The 23,125-nt window shown below is 41.2% G+C and overlaps 1 protein-coding gene across 2 annotated transcripts; it reads right to left on the reverse strand.

Moving 5' to 3' along the window:
• Positions 1–769: 769 nt before the first annotated feature.
• On the reverse strand, positions 770–5,909 carry LOC105051094 (protein TIC 20-I, chloroplastic). Of its 2 annotated transcripts, none has more exons than XM_010931384.4 (3): positions 5,630–5,909; positions 5,270–5,495; positions 770–1,691 (listed from the first exon to the last, which is right to left on the reverse strand). In XM_010931384.4, the coding sequence occupies exons 2-3, from the start codon at positions 5,472–5,474 to the stop codon at positions 1,039–1,041; spliced, it is 858 nt and encodes a 285-aa protein (XP_010929686.1). In that variant the 5' UTR covers positions 5,475–5,495; positions 5,630–5,909; the 3' UTR covers positions 770–1,038. The 2 variants fall into 2 exon arrangements, with proteins under 2 accessions (XP_010929686.1, XP_010929687.1); XM_010931385.4 differs by having other exon boundaries at positions 5,270–5,458; positions 5,630–5,908.
• Between the last annotated feature and the right edge of the window lie 17,216 nt (positions 5,910–23,125).

The following is a 23,125-nucleotide window of genomic DNA, read 5'->3' on the forward strand; positions in this document are numbered from 1 at the left end:
AAAAAAAAGAAAAGACAAATCTCAACCAGTGCCTGCAGATCAGTCAGGAAAACATATTTTAAAAGGTAATCCAATTCTCAGCTAGCACCCGGCTAGCGGAGACTAGTTTATAATTGTGAAAAACTTTCTCATGTAAGTTTAATTCTTATACCGAGTTCCAACATTCAACTAGTCCCGGCACAGCCACACTGACACTAGTTCATATGGTGAATAAAAGCAGTCCGGGCAAGTCATATGCCAAGATTAGTTCATGTTCTGCGGCCAAGTCCCATCATGACTTCGAGACCAAAAAAAAAAAAAAGTCATATGAGGCTCCTGCAGAGACTAATTTATCTTCAACCATGAGAGAGCATGTTATAATTGAACATAACACACTCAATTTCTACCTTTGCCTTTTAAAACATTAGCCACCACACATAATAAACTTGCAATATCTAATCAATACTAATAAGCAGATTCCAAGATGCGTTCCTCTTGCCATGAAAAAAAACAAAAATGAAGATGTCTTAACCTGCTGCATATGATAGGTCATTCCAACACTATCTGCAAGAAATGAATGCTAAGTTTGTACTGAACCTCCGAGCATTATCAATTCAAGACACAGGCTGATTGATTAAAATTCTGTATTATTAATTAATGAAAGAGGCCTGTAAAGGAATCAAGAAAAAGCTATGGAGTTGCTCTAACGTTCTCTTCACTGGTAACAGAGGCATGTCATCAATAATAAACCTGATGAATGATGATAATGTGTTATTCTTTACAATGCAGCTAGTGCAAGAATTTAATGCAACAAATACATTCATTCAATTATTCAAGTTGCTCAATATATGGATAAGCAAATAAGCACAACAACAAGATGTTCCTATCAATTTTTTTGGACCCAATAAGGCTTACAGTTGGAAACACGCCTTGTAGAGCTCGTTCAATCCTAATTGCTTCTGATACTCAACTCTCACTGTATCATTACCCTTTTTTTCCCTGATAACAATATTCTATTACTATCTGGGTACAAGAAAGAAAATAGGAGGAAGAAACTGCCTATAATCCAAATAAAAGCAAATCCGTATGAAAATACGCTGCATCAGACATAAATGGGATATCCGCATACTGGCCTGCAAGTGCGCACCACATAGATTCAAGCACCACATACAGCTGTACAAATGCAACAGCAACCCAGAAATAGATTGCCAGCTTACCACGGAATATCGCATTTGGCATCCAACCACATGCAATAGCCATGACCTGAAGGACTGTATCAAAGAGCATTGCCATCGTAACATGATACCGCATGAAATGTGGCCACTCCTTCCTCTTCACCACACCAAGATAAGCCACATACAGAACCACCATCATGAACCAGTTGGGCAATAGCGCTATGGTATCAAGGAAGGGGTTTGTTAGGAAGTCAAAGTCTTCAAGGAAGTGGTGTAGTTGGTACGTCGTACAAGCATGAAACCATACATAGTGGAGAGGCAGGAGATACGGAATACAAGCTAAGGTCCTCCACCACCATTTGGGCTTAGTGATCATTTGTGGATAGCTAAAGAAACTCTTAGATGCTTTAGAGACCACTGAGCTTCTAGGCAACACCTTGCTGTGCTTGTCCAACAAAGGCATTATTTGTGTAATGCACCCACAGTCTCCTCTTAGAAAGGAAGTTGATGCCCGAGAAAGGTGTAGAGTGGAGCCTCCTGCCAAGTGAAATTAACACAATAAGACCAGAAAGACGCCATCAGTGCGATATAAATGACATCCAGAACTCAAACTCATCTTGCCAGTTCACCCACATCATATCAACTGTCAGATAGACTTCAAGCAAACTTGCAGTTTGTTATCTTGTGATGATAGATCAACTTGAAGTAACTGAATTTTTCCATAATTTCACAATCTTACATGTGAATTTTTCCCCACTGGATGTTAATATTGATTATGAAATGCATGCGTTTTCTAATCACATATAACCTTATCTATCGGCGACAAAACATATAGGTCATGTTTAGCAAAATCCTGCCAGACCTGGCAGGATAGGTGGAGAGGGATAGCATGGGGGCAAGGAAGTGAGAGAGCAGGGGAAGGGAGAGGAACAGCACTGGATGGACCGGGAACCATTTATTTTTTTTTAAAAAAAAATTCTGCCAGGTTTGGGCCATGAACCCAAACCCCCTTACCCTTCATGGCCCCCTCCTTGCACATGTGCTCTCCTCCTCGCTCTCTAGAGCTCATCATGCTAGATCCCACTAGATCCAGCAGGATTTTCTGAATAGGCCCATAAGGAGATTGTTTTCAGGATGCTAGTAAATAAAGCCCCTAGCTTGGATGCTTTCTTGCATGTTTTTATCAAACTTCTAGGATGATCACAAAAAGTGACCTCAAATTTTCCATAAAACCAACATGTTATTGAAGTGAATATAGTGAATGTTTGCCACTCAAAGCTAAGGAGCAATGAAGCATATGACTATCTGATTTCAAGACTTCAAGCTTGCTTTTGGATTTTACAAAAGCACTAATAGCACCCTTGCCCTTGAATGAGGACATTTGAACAACTCTATCCCCTTAAACAAAAGTGCTTTTATCAATAGGTGCCTTATATCGGTTGGTTTCCATTGGCCCATGAATTTATCAAAAGCGAAGCCAAGCCAAGGGTGAAAATCTTAGTTTCCTGAGGCAGTCTTTAATAAAAACAATTCTTGTTTTTATCATGAATCAAATGGATTTCTGGGATAAATTATTAAAAGATAACCTAGAATTTGCTTATCTTCAGCCTTTTCCCGTATACTTCTTAATACATTCCCTAAAAGGTTCTAAATCAATAAGGGCTCGACAAGGAGATCCTCTTTTTTACTGCTTAAAATACTAGATGTATATGATCCAAAGGCTGTATTAAAAGGGATTGACTATAACGACTCATTTTCAATATCTTTTATTTATTTTATGTGATGGTGGTGCACCCCACCATGAAAACTTAAAATTCTTGTGTTTCCAAGACACATGGAATCATGACTAGTATTCTCGTGTTGGTTGTCCCAAAGTGCATGCCACTTCAACGTCTAAAAGTACCATGATAAAGATACTTGCCTAGATGACATACAACAAGTGTACTTGTGTACGTATAATAGATAAATGTATACATCCATACAAGGAATGTTGGATTGACCAAACCTGGTAGTTCAGCCCACATTGAACCAAACCGACACTAACCCAAGATAGTTTGGCTATGCATGTTGATTTAGGCTATAAAATCACTCTATTGGTCCATTCATTTGAACAAAGCTTCGAGAGGCCTCTTTGCTCGCTCGGCCTACTCTCTCCACCTTGCGAGGGTCTCTCCATTGGACGTTGCTCAAGGTAAGCCTTCCCCTCCTCTCTTTCTCTGCCTTTGCCTGCTTGCTGGAGTTAGGGACAATGCCATCATGGTAGCATTCCAATTCTTGGTCCCAAAGGCCTTACCCGTCAATAATCCAGCATCAAGATCATCTGCCCTCACCTCCTTGTTGATCGTTGCCCTTTGCACCACACCCTCTTTGCCTCCGCCAATGGCAGCAATGCTGTGATGGCTCCGCCTCCACCTTTCATAACCCCCCCCCCCGGGGCATCCTCCCTCCTTCCACTCCCCCCTCTCCCTCTCCCTCTCCCTCCCTCTCTCCATTTCGGTAGCTTTGGTAGCACGGTACAGACCCGTACTGTACTGTATCGATAGCAAACTTGTATAGGTCACCACATTGATTCGGCGAACCTTACATGCATATGCATACGGATTTGCATATACATATATCACTGACTCCTAGATGGTAGTAATATTCAAAAAGTAGCACCTATTACATAAATGAAAACAAAGATAAAATGTAGAACAACCCTGTGTAGTAAGTAGGTGGTGCATTAACATGTAATAGTGAGACTATAAGTGCCATAGTTGTACAAAAGACTTAAAAGTGATATGATTTTCAAAAAAATGTGTTAAAAGATGTATCTCTGAGCAGCGTGAGTATGACACCATTTTCATGATGCCAAGGAGGGATGCAATATTGTGTTGTACCAAAGTGCCTAGAAGTGCTAAGATTCTAGACATCCTGGAAACCAGAATAGGTAACATTGATGTCATATTGGGGTGCTCTATATGAATGGAGCTGCAAGAGTTGCGCCAAATAACAAGCAATGGGGGACCTACTGGAATGATATGGGCTTGCATAGTGAAGATTTGAGGAGGGACCAAGAAGGAGAGACCATCTAATATTCACCTAAGGAATTAGGCCTTATTTGGGATTGATGTTGGTAGTAGAGCTCTTGGAAGTAGATCTTTTAACAAAAAGCAACTTGCTGTTTGGTAACTATGTTTCTAAAGTGCCTATGGAACTTATACATTTATTTGTATAAGAAAGCATTTTTAATAATGGCAAAATGACAACAAAGGATAGTGCATAGTATTGTATTGTATATATAATATAATGTAATATTACATATAATTATATATTAAAACATTATTATATAATGTAGTATAATATTATGATATAATATAACATAATATAGTAATGTATTATTAAATATCTATACGGCTATAATAAGAGGAGTTCCTTAACATATTATTACATAGTATATTATTATTATAATGTAATATAATGGTATGTAATATTGTAATATAATGTAACATAACATCATATAGTATAGTATAATAATATAATACGATATGATATAATAATATGTTGGTATGAGTATTTTAGTCGCTATGAAAATTTCATTAAATGAAAAATAGCTTCTCAACATCAGTCCAGTAGAGCTTATGGGAAGAAGCTTCAAATGGAGCTTCTCCCAAGTAACATTTTTCGGCTTTTTGCAAACTAGAAAGCACTTTCAATTTTTTCACCAAACACCACCAAATAGCTCAAGAGTGCTTCTGGGGGGTGGAAAAAGCACTTCTTGGCTCTACAAAGCCGAACCCAAACTGGGCCTTGGTAAAAGGGGAACACCTTAGCAAGCAATGGCAAGGGTCAGAAAAATAACATGAAAAAGCTAGGAAAAACATGAGTCACAGCCCAAGTAGGAAGAGAAAGGACTTGTAAAACCAATCCCTCATAACTGGGACAATGTTCGAATGTTATGATCTTTCTTTTTTTTCTTTCTTCTTCTTTCTGTTCAGATTTGTATGGTCATGGTTACAATACGTATCAAAAGGGAACCATTTTCGAAGTTAATTTTGTGGGCATTGCTCTTAACACAGATTATACACCAAGTAGAGGCAACAAAACATTGATGTGAGACAAGGACATAGACATACCTCTTAAGGACACGGGCTTTCTTTCTTGATAAGCTGTAGATAGACTTCTGAATTTTGGAAGTGCTGCAGAAGCACGAACAGGAGAGGCATATGCCAACGAAGGATTACGCTTTATACCGCAAGGCCCTGGTTTCATGGCTGGGCTTCCAGAAGTCACACGTTTATTTAGAAGCATGTTCTCCCACCAACCTAGCAAAGAAAACATTCCTGTAAATCTTTAGATATCCTGAATAAAAAAAAAAATTGCTATCAAGATCAAATTTTGGGGTCCAGCATCCATAAATAATGAACATACAATAACAGACGACGACTCTATAATGAATTGTGAGCAGAAAAGAGTAAGGTTAGAAGCTTTATTACCCGAGACCTCTCAAAACCTCTCTAGCACTGAAGATATGAGGAGGAGGAAGAGGGTTAGAGGGACGGGAAGAGAGAAAGGGAGAAAAGAAGAAGAGAGAGGGATGGACGTGGCTCGTCGATGGCTGCCGGCGGTCGGAGAGGAGACGTCTCCTTTCGAGGCAACGGCGTTGGGAGCTTCGGGTTCGAAGCGATGAGGAAATCGAGCCCTAATTGCTTTCCCCAAGCCGGACCTTTTATAGGTTTCTAAAAGCGGCCGATTTGCTCGAAGCTGGAGCGGTTCGAAGGAGCACCCCGGGATAACGGCGATTTAAAGCGTATCCAACGACAATACAATAACACTAGCCCTCAACGGATTTAATTGATAATAATGATATTATTTTATATTATAAATTATTTTTATCAATTAATCATATAACAAGATCAAAAAAAATTTTGGAGTATATTTTTTTTTTTCAAAAATGACCTCTCAAATCACTAACGATTGCTACATTTGATAAACATCCGACATGTAACATCAACATATAGTACTCAATAGAATCCTTCAATTTCTTTCCTTTGCACAAACTCTGAATTAGAATTGCATGGCTAAAAGCATTCGATATATTCTATTTTTCTGCATCTTTTCTGAAAATTCTCTTTATATTAGCAAACTTCACTGTCTTGTAGAAGCTTTCCACAATCGCTGTATAAATCACAAGCTCAGAGATTGTTTCCTTTTCACGCATTAACCCGAATAATTTCATTGCTTCTTAAACTAGTCCATCTTTGTAGAGCCCATCAAGCATGGCAACTGCATTAGAGATGAGCCCCATCTTCTTTATCTTTTTGAAAATATCATCGACATCTTTCGGTAGAGACTCAAACACCGTGAAGTTAGGTCTAAATGATTATTTCATTTGCTTCTGAGGAGTTTCTTCCACCTTTCCACTATCGTCGGTATCACTAAGATTCAATTTTTTTGAAGAGGATAGATGGAGAACACAAACTTTGGAGGCGGTGTTGGCGGCACAATAGGAGGAAGGCATACGATTCTGACTTTTGATGATCGCGACTCTATCTGCTTCTTATTTTCTTCCTCTTTTTTGAATAAAACTGAATTATAATAATTTAAAATATTCTTTATTTTTTTAATCACACTATTTTTATTTTTATTTTTATTTAAAAAAATTGACACGTGGCATTGCGGGAGATTATCCTATAATTTTACGTATCAACATGGAATGCCACCCCTAATACCTATATATTGCTTTACTATTATTATATAGATATAGATTCTTTTATCATACTATTTGTACTTTTATTTTTTATTTAAAAAATATATAAAAATAAAATTTTACACATGGCATTCCTAGAGATTATCCTATAATCTTACGTGTCAATATGGAACCATAATATTCGTATACCGCTTTACTATTATTATATAGATATCTGTATATCACTTTACTATTATTATATAGATATAGATTCTTTTATCATATTATTTGTTCTTTTATTTCTTATTTAAAATATATAAAAAATAAAAATTGATACATGACATTGCGGGAGATTATTATATAATTTTACGTGTCAATACAGAATGCCATCCCTAATATCCATGTATCACTTTATTATCATTATATAGATAGATTTATTTAAAATATTCTTTATTTTTTTATCATACTATTTATACTTTTATTTTTTCTTTAAAAAAAAACTTGATACATGGCATTATAGAAGATTATCCTATAATTTTATGTATTAAAATGGAATGCTATCTCTGGTACCCATGTATCGCTTTACTATTATTATATAGATAGATAGATTGATTTAAAATATTCTTTATTTTTTTATCATACTTTTTATATTTTTATTTTTTATTTTAAAAAAATAAAACTTGATACATGATATTGCAGAAGATTATCTTATAATCTTACATGTTAACATGAAATGTCATCCCTAATATTCATATATCGTTTTACTATTATTATATAGATAAATGACTTGAGTATTTATCTTAACCTTTTTTTTGTTGGGTAAAGATCTTAACTATCTTATTATTATAACAAGAGGTGTGTTTGGTCAGCCATCGGAACTCAAATGGATTCAAAATTTTCGAGCCGGATCTCGAACAATTTGAATATGGGCTAGAGCTTCGACCCAGCCTGAATGGGTTGGCTAGAGTTACGAACATGGGATGAAAGTTTTATAAGTGGTTGGTCTGTGATGTGCTTAACTTTGTAATCAAATCGCTTGACAGCTGCAAGGGTCATGCCATGTGAGTTAAGATAAATTTAGGGTTGGATCACCTAGAGTAAAGCAGGTTATGGTCAATCAAATCAGACCAGGTCATAGAGTGGACCAATGTATCCTTGACCCATTACCACCCCCTACCTGCAGTAGCTTAATAGTTATAATGATTCTATTTATCAAAGCAATAGCACAATAATTGGAAAACTCACTCAAACTTGTAAATTTTTAAACAATCAAAAGAAATAAAGGAAATTAACAAACAATCAAATAGTTACAGCTCAATCAATGAAGGTATGAGATTCTATGTTTTCTATTAAATTTGAAACTCTAACTAGTCTATAAATATATCTTTACAATTTTCTCTTTGCTCACCAACAAGTTAAATTCACAAAGAATCTAGAACTAAAGATTGTATCAATACTATAGAATTAATCTCCAATTCTTGACTGCGGAGGAAACGTGGACCTTTGGTCCTGCGATGGTTTGATGTGATGAATCAACTAGATATAAGTTTATCAACCAAAGGCAGGATGCAATCCAAGACACACCTAGCTCCTCTGAGAATCACTTTGGGTAGATGTTGTCATATTGTTCGAATGTGTATAGTAATGTTACTATAGGGATTGACCTATTTGGAGCCAAGCTGCAACTTGTACCGGCTCCGGTGCTCTCATTAGCATTTACCTGAGAAGGATCTGATCATGTTACAATTTCAGATTCACTCCCATCAATATTGGTCCCTGGTGGAGTGTCTGAAAGTGAAGCCTTGGAATCGCCATCGAAGGGAGGATTGAAGAAGAAATGGTCATTCGAGACTACTCCAGAGCAAAATTTACTTTCATCGAGATTTACAATGCGTATGGGCATGCCTAGTGCATCAGAGATAGCAACAATTTGCGATTTGTTGCGGCCAATCCCTCCGTCGCCCGATCATCGGGGTCGCGCACCTGCAAAGAAAGTCCTCACTGACCAGAGATGTCTCCGGTGGGGACCCTCCGACGGTCAAGTCAGAGAGGAGACTAGGCAACAGTGAAACTCAACGAGAGGGAGAGAGAGCTAGAGAGCTCAAGAGCTTAGAGGCACTTATCCATGCTTGAGAAAGCTTGAGATAGCTTGTTGCCTTATCCCGTTTTATGGTCGAATGCGATATGATCCCGCTATTAATGGTGCAAACAACTGGGGAGTTGTCAAATCACCGGGGGCTATCAAATCGGCGTAGGTTGTCAGGTCATTAACCCATATTCTTAGCAGGACAACGCCCCACGGCGGTCGTACGGCATGTCTTTCGCAGGAGAACAGCCCATAGCGGTTGTACGGCATTTGGACGGGCTGGCTGACTGTATGTCGGTATTCGACTGCCGGATCGTCGGGTGGTGACTCGGAGACACCGTCGGCTGATCTGGTGCCTTGTGAAAGTCGGACGTCGGCTGCCACCCCTGACAGTGAGTCAGTGATATGGGTTCGGCCGAGCGACCGATCGGGAACAGTATAGGTCTGTTCAGCCGGCATACCTTCGGTCAGATGTGGTCGGCAGCCATTGTTGGAGTCATTGTCGGAGTCGTCTATCGGTCCGATCGATAGAGTCGGATGTCCGTCGGACTGGTCTGAGGATAAGTCGGCATACAGGGGTCACTCGGTATATCCCAACAGCTGCCCCCCCACTCCTGAGTCGGATGTCGTGTTGGCCCGTGTGAACACGTGGGCGACGGCTTCGAACGAAAGGAGTGGTTTTTCGTCACATCTTGCTCCGACTTTGACGACTGTATCAACGAACGATCCGATGTCAGACGTCCCATTGGGAATGCAAACCGCCGTCTCCTTAGGAACACGAACCGCCGTCTCCTTGGGAACACGAACCGCCGTCGGTTAATGAATTTCGAGATGCGGTTTTTCCGCCACGTGTCAGGAGGCTATTAGGTCGGAACCGTTCATGCAGATGGAGGCGACGTGGCTCGTTCTGGGGGCAGGTGCATTGAACCATCGGACTGAGGAAGGGCCCAGGCACTGCCACGTGTCAACATCTGGAAAACCCTCGTTTGGTACGCTTTCATCTCGACCGTCGAAGGACCTTATATATATGCGGCCACTTACATCCAAAACTTCACTTTTTGCTACAAATCTGTTCTTGACGCTGAGGCCCTGTCGAGTTATCCCCCAGTTCCAAGTAGTTATTTCCATCCTCTTCCTTTGAAAGTTCTTCTCGAAGTTTTTTCCATTCTTGTCTCCTTGCATCCTTTCTCCTTTGGCATTTTTCTTTTTGTTCTCCTTCTTGGAGCCAGTGTTATGGCTAGAACCTCTCCTCGAGGAAGTTAGTCGGGGAATCCGACCGACGATTCCCAGTCGACCCCGGAGGTGGAGGCTTCTTCACTTTCGAGACCGAATGTCGAACGGCTCAGGGAGCAGTACAGTATCCCAAAGCAGTTCGAACTCTTTGCCCCTAGGGCTGAGTGTCGGATTAACAACCCACCTCCGGGTCAGGTGGCCTTTTATGTCGAGGACCTTCAGACAGGTCTTTGCTTCCCGATTTTGGAGTTCGTTCGAAACATCTTGGATTATTACAAGCTTTGCCTGGCGCAACTGGCGCCGAACTCAGTCTGATTGATAATCAGCTTTGCCTTGTTGTGTCGGCTTTTGCCGACCTTTCCCCTCATCTCCCTCTTTCGGACGTTCTTCGTCCTCCGACCCCACCTAAAAGTCTGAGGGTGGTGGTTTTTCAATCTTCGGAAGGATCTTTCGTTCATTATCGGTCTTCCATCGTCGATCCACGGGTAGAAGAATCAATTTTTCTTTGCTTCTTCTTCGCTATCTTGGGGGTTCCCTTCCTGCTGGGGCGACCCTCGGACTCAGCCGAACGAAAACAGTCGGGTGGAGGCTGGAGACCGAGAGGACTTTCACCGACTGAAGGATGTGTCGGTGCCGAAGCAGAGAGAGCTCATCACCGAGCAAGCTCTGTACGACACCGGCCTGAGTTCGATTTTCCGCTTAGGTACTGTTTGGTCTGTCAGTCGTCTTTTGATTTTTTCATCCATCTTCGGACTTGTGCTGATCCTTTTGTTGAATATTGCAGGCATGCCATCGAGGGTGAGGCTGACAGATGTCGACATTTGGCAACATGCGGTGAGGAAGAGACCGACGCCTGGGGCCAGACCTTCGCAGTCCCCCAAAAAGCCTCAGATATCATCGCCGACCGATATTGCAACGGCGACAGTGTAGCCCGACACCGAACGTGCGTCGAGCTACGAGCCGGTCATCACCCTGTCGGTGCCGACGGTGCCACCCGAGGCACTGTTCGAGGAAGGGGGCAGTCGAAGGAGTGTCGGCTCCCCCGCCTGTGGAAGAGGTTCGGGTCGAAGCAAGTGAGCCCGAACGACCTGCAGCGGCTCCCGTCGCAGCCTCGGGAGGAACTCAGTCGAGTTCAAGTTTTCCATCCCTCTCCGATCTTCAGGCCTGGGCGACAGATCGGGGGAAGGCTCCGATGGCGCCAGTAGACGACTCTAGGTCGGCGGGCCATGCTGCATCGTCAGACGTTCAAATCCCCGAGGGAGTGTTGGCCCTGGCCAACCATGACTTGGCCAAAAGGTTGTGTCAGGCAACCATTCTCCCGACCGATCGAGAGCTCTTGAGGGGTCGGCCGGTGTCCAACATGCTTTCTTCCTTTTACCCGACCATGATCCAGGTGAGCTCTTCTTCTTTTTCTTTCCTCTTCATTGTTAGTTTTATCATTTCTTTTTTCTGACGACTGATCTTCTACTTGCAGCTGATCTATAATATGTCCGAGCTGGAGGTCGGGTATCGAAGGTTCGGCGACGTCCGGATAGCCTGGAAGAATAGGGCTGAAACTGTCGAAGCTGAGAAGGCGACGCTGGTGGACCAGCTGAAGTTGTCGGTCGACCGTGAGGCTCGGCTCAAGGAGGAGATCTCCCGACTCACCAACGGCCTAGCCACCTCGGAGGCTAAACTTCAGTCGGCTCGCGAGCAGGTCCAGTGCAAGACCCGCTCTATCCACCGACTGCAGCGTGAGTGAGACAGCTTCGTCAGGGAGCTCGAGGCCGAGCGCGAACAGCTTCGGATTAGCCTGGAGAACCTGGCTAAGGCCGAGGAGAACTTGACCTCCGCCCAAGCCGACGCCAACATAGTGAAGACGGAGGCGGAGTCGGCCAAAGAGGCGTTGAGCCGGGCGGTGGAGGACTTTCGTGGCTCGGACGAGTATCGGGAGGAGCTTCTCGAGAGCGGCTTCGCCTCCTATCAGGTGGGGTATGAGGACGCCCAGAATGCGATTCAGAGTTTGCACCCGGAGCTCAACCTGAGCAGCGTCATCCCTCCAGGGTCGGAAGACCAAGCCGCAAAGGAGGAGGCCGACTCACTGCCGACGGGATGAGTTGCCGAAGGTGAGGTGGCTCCAACCTCCGGTCCCTCCTCAACCCGAGTGGGCATGCCGGTTGCTCCCGAACTCTTCCCGGTGCAAGAAGTCAACTCTGACGAATAGTCGGAGTGTCTGCTCCGTCACTTTTGTATTCTTTTGTTTTTGTTTTGTCTTTGATATTTGTAATCGGGCTTTGGTCTCATTTTGTAATCGAACTTCGATCCAATTTTGTAAGTCACTTCAACTGAATGAAATCAAAGACTTTTCAAACTTCTTCCCGTGTGCGGTTCAAAGTGTTTGATTTGCCGAGCCATCCCCGAGAGTACAGGTTGTAGCTCCGACATATCGCGTTAGGATGTTCGGTAGGATCCAGCGTAGCTGATCAAAGTAGTCAATGGCGTGCACCGTGCTAAGGGCAGTGCAAGCCCCGATCGTAGGTCGGCGTCCTGACTGTCGTACAGGTTGCATAGGATCCGATGGTCGAGAGTCATCCCGATCGTAGGTCGAGCGTGCACGTCGGGTCGGATGTCGGCCAACCTCCGAATGTAGCACGTCGACATGATCATTTCATAGAGTCTGATAGTTGAGTAGCGTCTAACGTATCCGATAGTCGAGTAGCGTCCGACGTATTCGGATAGGATAACGACGTTAAGTCGAATATCCGTTGTCCGGCCCCTAGTCGGGTGTAGCACGTCGACACGATCATTCCAAAGAGTCTGATAGTTGAGTAGCATCCGACGTATCCGATAGTCGAGTAGCATCCAATGTATCCGGATAGGATAACGATGACAAGTCGAATATCCGTTGTCCGACCCCTGGTCGGATGTGCATGTCAGAACGTATGATAAACGATGGCAAGCCGAATATCCTTCGATCGGTCGTGACCAAGTCGGTATGTTGTGAGTGCGACTGCGGTCGTCTTGGCATTTTGTCCTTCTTAGTCGAAGTTAAATCGGCAAGTTAGCCAGCCGCGTTGGTCGATGCCCTTTGCCTTCAGAGGCGGAGGCCGTCGTAGATACTCTGCCCCTTTGATCTTTATCGTAGAATCTGATAGTTGAGTAGTGTCCGACGTATTCGGATAGGATAACAATGACAAGTCGAATATCCATTGTCCGGCCTTTGGTCGGACGTAGCACGTCGGGACGTATGATAAACGGTGGCAAGCCGAATATCCTTCGATCGGTCGTGACCAAGTCGGTATGTCACAAATCGAATACCCGTTGCCCGGATCTTAGTCGGGCGGGTATGTCACGATGCATGATAAATGGTGGCAAGCCGAATATCCTTCGACCGATCGTGACCAAGTCGGCATGTCGCAAGTTGAATTGCGGTCATCTTGGCATTTTGCCCTTCTTAGTCAAAGCTAAGTCGGCAAGTTAGCCAGCCGCATTTGTCGAAGCCCTTTGCCTTCAGAGGCGGAGGCCGTCGGTTCGACGATCGAGCCATAGGTTCGGCAATCGACGATCGAGACGTAGATTCATCAATTTGGCGATCGACGATCGAACTGTAGATTCGATGTAGATTCGACATAGATTCGACGATCGGCGATCGAGCCGTAGATTCGTCGATTCGACGATCGATGATCGAGCTGTAGATTCGGCATAGATTCAACGATCGACGATCGAACTGTAGATTCGGTGATCGGCGATCGAGACGTAGATTCGTCGATCGAGCCGTCGGTTCGGCGATCGATGATCGATGCGTAGATTCGACGTAGATTCGATGATCGAGATTCATTGGTCGAGGCCTTTTACCTTCAGAGGCCGAGGCCGTTGTAGATATTCCGCTCCTTCGATCTCCATCAGGATCTACGCACGAGGAGCAGAGAGAGGGGTGCAGGAGTCATACCTATGATGCGTCGGTCTCGGACTCCGTCGTCGGGGTAAGACCCGTCCATTGGTGGGGCCTGCTGGGTTCAGCAGGAGCCTGATTTTTCTTCCGCTTCTCCTTCTGGCCCGTGCCCTCGGTCAGGCACCGGTCGGAAGCTCCCTCGTCCGCGCGCATGTATTTATACGTGCGCTCCAGTAATTCGACATACGTTCGGAGGAGGATCTTATCCAAGGAATATGTGAATCGGGACCCTCTTAGCCCCCTCTTCATGGTCGAGATAGCCATATCTTGGTTGAGGTTCCAGACCTCAAGTGTGGCCGCGTTGAATCAGGCCACAAAGTGTCAGAGTGTCTCATTTTCTCCCTACTTGAGGGAGAAAAGACTATTCGTGGCGGCTTCCGACTGGTGCTGAAATGGGCCATGAAAGAATGCTCGAGCTATCCGAAGGAGTGGATACATCCTGAGTGGAGGTCGGAGTACCAGGCCCTGACAGCTTTACGAAGCGTGGTGGAAAAGTCGATGCAGAGGAGGGCATCGGTTGCCCCTTGAATTGTCATGAGAGCCTTGTAGCTCTCGAGATGGTCAACTGGGTTGGTGGAGCCGTCGTAAGGCTCCACATGAGGTATTTTAAACCGACTAGAGATCGATTCGTCGAGGATAAATCAGGAGAGAGGTTGTGTGATCCGGAAGTCGACGTCGTTCGAAGACTTCTGACCATCCGCCTGGAGCTGGGCAAGCCGAAAGTCGATTTTTTTGAACTTACGTTCGTAGTCGTCCAACCGTCGATGTTGAGAAACTCCAGGAGTCGAACCTCTCGACGAATTTGAAAGTAGGCGGTTGGTGTCCGCGGTCGCTTCTCCTTCCTTGTCCGCTCCAGTTGGGAAGGAGAGGGATGTCGAGATCAGTGGGTGTCGCGCCGTGGCCGCCTCTCCCTTTCTCGGTGGGAGTGTTGAGATGGCTGCTCTTGAGGAGGAGATGGAAGTTGACGCCGACATCGGCGGCTGCTTCTGGACGGCATAGGGTGCGCCGTCGATTGTTCCGCCGGTGGTTGCGGCAACTGAGCCGGTTGTTGTTGGAGATTTTTGACCGCGTCCGTTAGAATGGTCATTTGCCGCACGATCGCCGTGATTTGTGCCTCCGTAGTTACCACCGGATGCGGAGAGCTGGGCTCCGTCATGGAAGGTGAAGGAGGGGCCTCTTTCCGACGGAAAGAATGCCTCGCCGATCCGATAGCTCTCGATCGCTGAGCCCTGATTATCATCATCTCGAGAGATTTTTCAAGCTCTGTGGAGCTCGCTGTCTTACCTCTATCGAGCCTCCTTCCTGGCGCACCAAATCTATTGCGGCCAATGCCCCCATCGCCCGATCGTTGAGGTCGCGCACCTACAAAGAAAGTCCTCACTGACCGGAGATGCCTCCGGTGGGGACCCTTCGACGGTCAAGTCAGAGAGGAGACTAGGCAACAGTGGAACTCAGCGAGAGGGAGAGAGAGCTAGAGAGCTCAAGAGCTTAGAGGCACTTACCCATGCTTGAGAAAGCCTGAGATAGCTTGTTGCCTTACCCCGTTTTATAGTAGAATACGGTATGGTCCCGCCATTAATGGTGCAGACAACTGGGGAGTTGTCAAATCATCGGAGGCTGTCAAATCGGCGTGGGTTGTCAGGTCATTAACCCATGTCCTTAGCAGGACAACGTCCCACGGCGGTTGTACGGCATGTCCTTAGCAGGAGAACAGCCCATAGCGGTTGTACGGCATTTTGATGGACTAGCCGACTATATGTCGGTATTCGACTGCCGGATCGTCGGGTGGTGACTCGGAGATACCATCGGCTGATCTGGTGCCTTATGAAAGTCGGACGTCGGCTGCCACCCCCGACAGTGAGTCGATGATATGGATTCGGCCGCTCGGTCGGTTGGAAACAGTATAGGTTTGTTCGGCCGGCATACCTTCGGTCGGATGTGGTCGGCAGCCATTGTCAGAGTCGTTGTCGAAGTCGTCCGTCGGTCCGGTCGGTAGAGTCGGACGTCGGTCGGACCGATCCAAAGATAAGTCGATGTACAGAGATCAGTCGGTATATCCCAACGGTATATTTGCCCATTGTGATAACTTCCTCCCTGCAAAACTATTGCCAAAGCCGCAATCCAGGAAATGAGCAATCAATTCGTTGGGTTAAATAGCACCAAGATTTACTAATTAAAATCAGCTACATCACTTTGATAAATAGTTTCTAAGGAGGAACTTATTCAGAAATCAGACACAGAACATTAGACCGAAATATTTCTGAACAACTAGAATTGGTATGAAGTATATCCAAACAAGTGTTGATTTCTAATATATATATATATATATATATATATATATATATATATATATATATATATATATATATATATATAACCCTTTATTAGGAGATTTTCAAAGCTTTATCGATTTAGAGGAGCTCCACAAAAAATATAATGTAGCCGTCAATATGGTTGCACAAAAATAACAAAACAATGTTATGCTTCCTTGTAGACATCCGGAAGTTAGATGATGGATGTTGGGGTGATGAAGAAATCAAGAAGCAATGAAATACCGAAAAATGAAGTCAGTGGAAAAAGGCGAGCGACGCTCTTTCTTAAAGAAAGTGATTTTCCCTACCTTGGTGTAAATGGGACTTTGGAAATCCTTTCCCCAGGATACAATACTTCAATTCGGAATCTACTTAGGTGCACTCCCAAGTGAATCTAAGAACCAAAACTATATTTGCTGCCCAAAAAAATCAGAAAGCATGTAAAGAAAGATATAATAATTGAGGGAGAAAGAAAAGATTACCCATATGTACTCTCTACACTCTTTTATAAAGATTAATAGTCGTGATTTTTCATTCCAAACCAGCTGTTTCTAACGTTATAAAATCATCCAGCCGTTGCGACTTCAAAATTTAAAATAACATCATTCAAAGCATACAGTTGGCTCCCGCCACTGTTAGGTGCAAAAAAATTATAATACAAAATACTCCTACAATGGAGGCACAACTAACTTGATTGATGGTTGATGGTTGGAGAAATGGTTGGAAAAAATCTTCACGCTTCCGAATCTCAGTAATTATGATTAATCTAAAAAACCTCATAACTGATAGCAAAATATATTAGAGAACGTAAATAGAAAACAACAAATTAAATTATGGGAGAAATGTTACTCACTGGCATCTGATTTAAATTGTTTTCGGCAATCATCTAAATGCTCTTCATAGCTGAAACTGTAGAATGAATAGACGATTCCTTTGCCAACTAAAAGAACTCACTGATAATGTGATACACCATGGAATTTACAGAGACCATGATTGGGGTTGGGGTAGATCCGCGTCACCCAACTAACTACCCTGCTCGGCTCTCAGCCAACTAAGGGAGTTGCACTAACCAAGCTACCATTATTCAACTTGATTCAGTTCAGCGAGTCCAATTCAATCGGCTCTCCACCGATTTTTGTTCATAACATCTGGCCAACTAAGATCAGTAGGCTTCACTGAGTCGGTATCAAACCAACTTGATTGAAGACGCCGCCTATGGCAAATGACACCCGGCATGTAACCGACTACCTACTCGGTTCTCAACCGACTGCGTCAATTAACAATCAACGACGGGGTGCCACCCCTCGACCGGTTCATTCTGCCAACTCCCATAGCACGGGCCTCAACCGACTAGCCAAGCACCAAACATGGCCGCCACACCATTCTGACATGCCATATCAGGTCACATCTCTAGGATACCATACCTTGGCCGGCTGGCTGCATGCCATGATGGGATGCTCTGAATTATTAATTGCATCCACGAGATCATTTATTATGCCCCATGCGAGATAGCATTTACCGTCACGGCCATGTATGCGCCGAACAGAAGGCACGTTCGCCGTCGAGCCATTTAAGGATGCCCATGCGGCTGACAGTATATGACTGGCATTATTACCTGTCCTTTCATCGTCTACTTTACTCCCTCTATAAATAGAGGTAAGCAGAGAGCTCTTTAGATATATTAGATCTAGACATCCAAACTCTGCTGCTCTTTCCTCTCTATTAAGCTGTTTTGCTGACTTGAGTGTCGGAGGATTCTCGTCAGAGTCACGTCTGACAGAAATTCCTTTGTAGGTCATCACCTTCTCCGACACCGGAAGGAGGCCATCGCTGACACCTGTCGCCACCTTCGCTCTCGATCTCGGCCTTCTTGATTGTGCACCTTCTTCGACGACAAACCATCCTCTTCCAATATCTCACCATGCGACGTATAGACACAGCAACTCAGCCCTCGGCCTACTAATTCACCGGAGAAAGGCCGCAACAATTGGATATTGTGGAAGCCTTCTTAACTTAAACCATCAAAAATAAGAAAAAATGAGTAACAAACATCTAACCTTTTGGATGACTGGTCTTCTTGCAAAACATTTAAGAGTACATCACGCAAAGCCTAAAATGGTAGATGCAATATCAAAATTAAGTATCTTATTCAAAGATACAAAACAATGTTGATGATACATAGAAATTAAAACTTTCTAAGTAGTAGAGTAATGCTTAAACTTATATATTTTTGCGTGCTTTGAATTTGTATAGAAATAATATTCTACAAGCTTTAGTATTGTGATTGCAGAATTGGAACGCTTTCATGTCTTGATTTGTTCATCCATATCCATCCGAATAAGGAATCCAAGTCTATAGGTTGTCACTTTCTTTCCTGATTTGCTTGCCTAATCAAAAACTCTTGTTAATATAAATCATTTATATTCTACTCAAAAGTGTGAAGGTTCCATTTGGTTCAGGGAAGTGGAAGCAAATTGAGAGAAAGGGATAGAGGGCAGTAGGGGGATGAAGAGAAAGCAATAAGGGAAAGCGCGAGACTTGTAGCATGAAACTATGACGAGATTCAATTCTATTTCATTTCTTTCCTTTTCACCCTCTATTTTTAATGTACACATGCTAGTGCGTTCTTAAAATTTTCATTTCATTCAAATCCAGAAGACCCTATAGAGAATCCATATTTAATTATTTAGTTTTTTTTTAATTTATAATGTTTTATATTCAGAGATAACTTTGTATGTTACATTTTATATTTGTAGTAGCGCATTTGTCCCTTTGTCTCCATTATCATATTGTTACTCTTTAAATATTGTTAGAAAATGAATGATGAGGAACTTTTCACGTCCAACCTCTTTTAAATTTTACATGAAAATCTAATTATGAGAATCAGCTTCACTGCTGCAACTCTTTTAAATTATGTGCGCGCAAACGCAAAACACAAAGACGCACCCATATATTTAAAAGAATTTCTTTATTCATAAATTTTGATAATGTTGATACGTTATTCTAGTCCTTTGTTAGGGAGAAAATTCTAATTTTTCACCATCTCTATTGTTGATCTTTTTAACCAAAGAGGTCCTTTTGAAGTCTGACTCTCTCCTGCTGATCGCAAGCCAGAGCTTGACTCGTAGTATGATGGTCCAAATCATATCCTATTTCTAGCCACTTTATCTTATTGACATAATTATCTAAGCTTTTCTGCATTATAGTCTGAATTTGTGCCTTCTTGCACTACAATAAAACAGAATATTAGCGATGCAAAAAATTCGTCGCTAATAATGAATTTTCATCGATAATAGTTATTAGTGACGAAATTATCATCGTTAATATTTTATCGTAAATAATGACGTCGTTGATAATTTTATACGATGAAAAAAAATTTTGTCACCAATAATCGATATTACCGATCAAAAATTTTCATCGTTAAATTTTTTTTCGAAAACTATTTACGATGAAAAATTTTAGTCGTAAAAAATGATAATTTATGATGAAATACTACGTCGCTAATAAAAAATAATTATTTACGATGATCACATTCATTGCTATTAATTTAATTAAAAATTTTTATGAAAATCAAATTTAAAAAAAATATTAGCGACATAAATTTTTCATCGCAAATATGATAATTTTTTATATAAATTTTCATCACTAATAAATTATCAATTATTTACGATGAAAATATTTTCATTGTTATTAATTTAATATAAAATTTTAATAGTTTTAAATTTATTAAAAAAATTATTTGCGATCAATTTTTTGTCGCTAACATATTTTTTGGCGACTAATATTTCATCGAAAATAACTCCATCACTAAAAATTTATACATATTTTTTTAAAAAATAATTTATAAATTTATATTTAAGTTATATTTATAATATTTTTATAATATTTTTATAAATTAAAAATAAAAATTTATACAATAAATTTATAAATAAATTTTATCATTTTATTATATTAAATTAAAATTACAAAAGATCTAAAATAAAAATAAAAAGCTACATAAAGAGACCGTTAAGTATCGATATCTGTAGAAGGAGAACGAGCTGGAGAAGGAGAGCGCTCGGAAGAGCTCGAGCCGGTTTGTTGCTACTTCATCAGCTGCATCATCTACGCCATCATTTGGATCTAAAACCATTGATACTCGTCGATGCATACAGTCAATTCATCAGTTCACTGTTCAGCCTACCTCTGCATCTCCGTCAGTCGAGCATCGTAGACAGCATGGATGTCAGTCCTAGACGAGTGTGAGGATGAGGGAGCACTGATCCCATGCCTTATACCTCTAATATAATAGGATCACGTACCAAACACCTGATCACAGATCTTATCATCCGTGGGTGCGACCGATCCTTTAAGGGTAGGCTGGGATTTGATGCCTATCATACGGTCTTGAAAATTAAAGTCATAGTTATTTTAATTTCATACTAAAAATCAAACTGTAAATAAAAAAATAATTAAAAAAATTTACAAAATGCTCCTGGCTCCCCGTCGTCCACTCCCTTGGCCATCACTGATGGGTCCGCTGGTAGATATCGATTTTACCAGGAAGCTCGTCACTCTTTGCATCTCTCCACAATTTGAGAATAATTAATTAAAAAATTTTTAAATAGTTAGAGAGTTAAAATATACTAATTAGAAATTACTTACCATTTGCTTCATATGACGAGTGAACGACCTTGAACCCCCACAATGTCATACGATCTGTCTCGTTCGATTCACGGCATTCTGGGCACATCATCTCGGTACAGTTAGCAGTCAAATTAGTAGGTAACAAGCTGAATTTAAAAATAAATGATTCAATCATTAAACTCTAAAAAAAAAGTTTGAATGTGTAATTTGATATGTCGAATCCTCGTAATGCCGGCATATGAGAGCCCAATCATCCATAGTGATGTTGTCATAGGGCCGCTGCCGCGCTACCTCCACCCCATGATCCTGCATCACATGATACCAATGCTGATGAATGCGGTGGCGATACTCCTTGAAATGCAAATATAAATGAACGTCCACAGCTCGCCGCACGCGATCCTCCTCGATGTATTTGTTCCAGCAGGTGTAACAAGAATGTTAATTAATTATTTATTTATAAATAATAAAATTTTTATCAATAAAATTATATTTTTTGATTCAAAAAATACTTTTGAATTATATAATATGTGTTCTAATTTTTCATAATTTTTCGTGTCACTTGAATTTTTAAATAATTTTGAATTTAAAATAAATTTAAATATCACAAGTTCAAAAAAATATATTTTTAAATTAAGAATTAATTTTAAATTATCTAATATATACTATTTTCATATTTTTTATATTTTAATAATATTTTAAATTAAAAAATTTTAAAATTTTAAAAATTAATTTGAGCTTAGAACCATATTCAATTCTACTATGAATATTATATATTTTTTTTAAGTCTCTAGGCATGCATCGAAGGCTACTTATTCTTAATTTTATTCAAATTTGGACCTAGACTACTATATGCGTGATTGCATCCAAACTTGAATAAATGAACCCAAGTTTTGGTTAAGAGAGTTTGCATGCCCTTGAATAATATTCTGATTTTATTGTGTTGTTTTGAATTTTATTTTATTTTCTTAATTTTTAAACCAAAAATATATTTTTATTAAAATTATATATTTAATAAAAATTAAATATTTTAATCTCATTGTGTACATATATAGTATATCATGAAATTATATCAAAATAAAAAATTTGGCATGACCTCCTCTTTTTTTCTATTTTCTTGATATTTTTTAATGATAAAAAAAAGAAGCGAGAAATGAGGTGGAAGAGAGCCACCTCATCTTGCTTTGGGTTGGATCTTCCTTTAATCTTTGAAATCCCAAAGTTTGTGGCAAAATTTTGTTTTGGGGGCGGGTGGAGGAGAGGGGTTGCTTTGAAGAAGAAAGCAAAAAAAAAGACTTGAGAAGGATAGAGAGGCAGGCCTCTCTTTTATTGAAATAGGGGGAGTCAAGTTGAATAGATTTAAAAAGGTGTGAACTATCTTGCATCGGTTGTACTTCGAGGGGTTTTGTCGAAAAATAGACTGAACTATATTGATTTTATGCTGATTTAGTTCAATATAAGATGAGCCAGATAGTTCAGCTCGGTTCGGCATATCTCGAATATGACTATCAATTTCATTTATTTAAAACTATTTAACTAATATAAGAATAAGGCTAAAGTTTTTATGTCTTAAAAATAGGAATGTTAATCCACTTCCCAAGTTGTTGGCCAAATAAGAATTCCAACCTAAGATAATTGGGTTACTCATATTAAATCGGTATAGCATTTTATTGTAGACTTAAACCAACTTATTTTAAACGAGTTATGCATACCGATCATTATAGATACCTCAAGCTTTTGTATGAAAAAAATTCTTGCTGATCATGTGGTTAGTAACTCCATTCATATCTTCCAAATGAAGCACCAACTCTTCTATTCAACCAACAACCTATTGTCTAATAATTCTCTAATTTCTCCAAATTTCCCCCTACTTTCCTTCCTCTTGACCTCCTTAATTTATTATTAAGAAGCTCCAAAAGATCCTTGACACATCTCTAAACCTATCTAATTATCTAATATCTAGATTAAAAGCCAACCCAGATTACCTATGCATACTCACCTTTGTCATTATAAGCTAATACTTGTTCATAAATGAACCTTAAAATGTCCCCAAAATGTCTCCTATTTCAGTCAACACTTGAACCCATGGACACTTATAGTTGGGCTAATGTAGCACAA

Source organism: Elaeis guineensis, chromosome 9 (genome assembly GCF_000442705.2).
Source record: "Elaeis guineensis isolate ETL-2024a chromosome 9, EG11, whole genome shotgun sequence".
NCBI classification, from domain to species: domain Eukaryota; kingdom Viridiplantae; phylum Streptophyta; class Magnoliopsida; order Arecales; family Arecaceae; genus Elaeis; species Elaeis guineensis.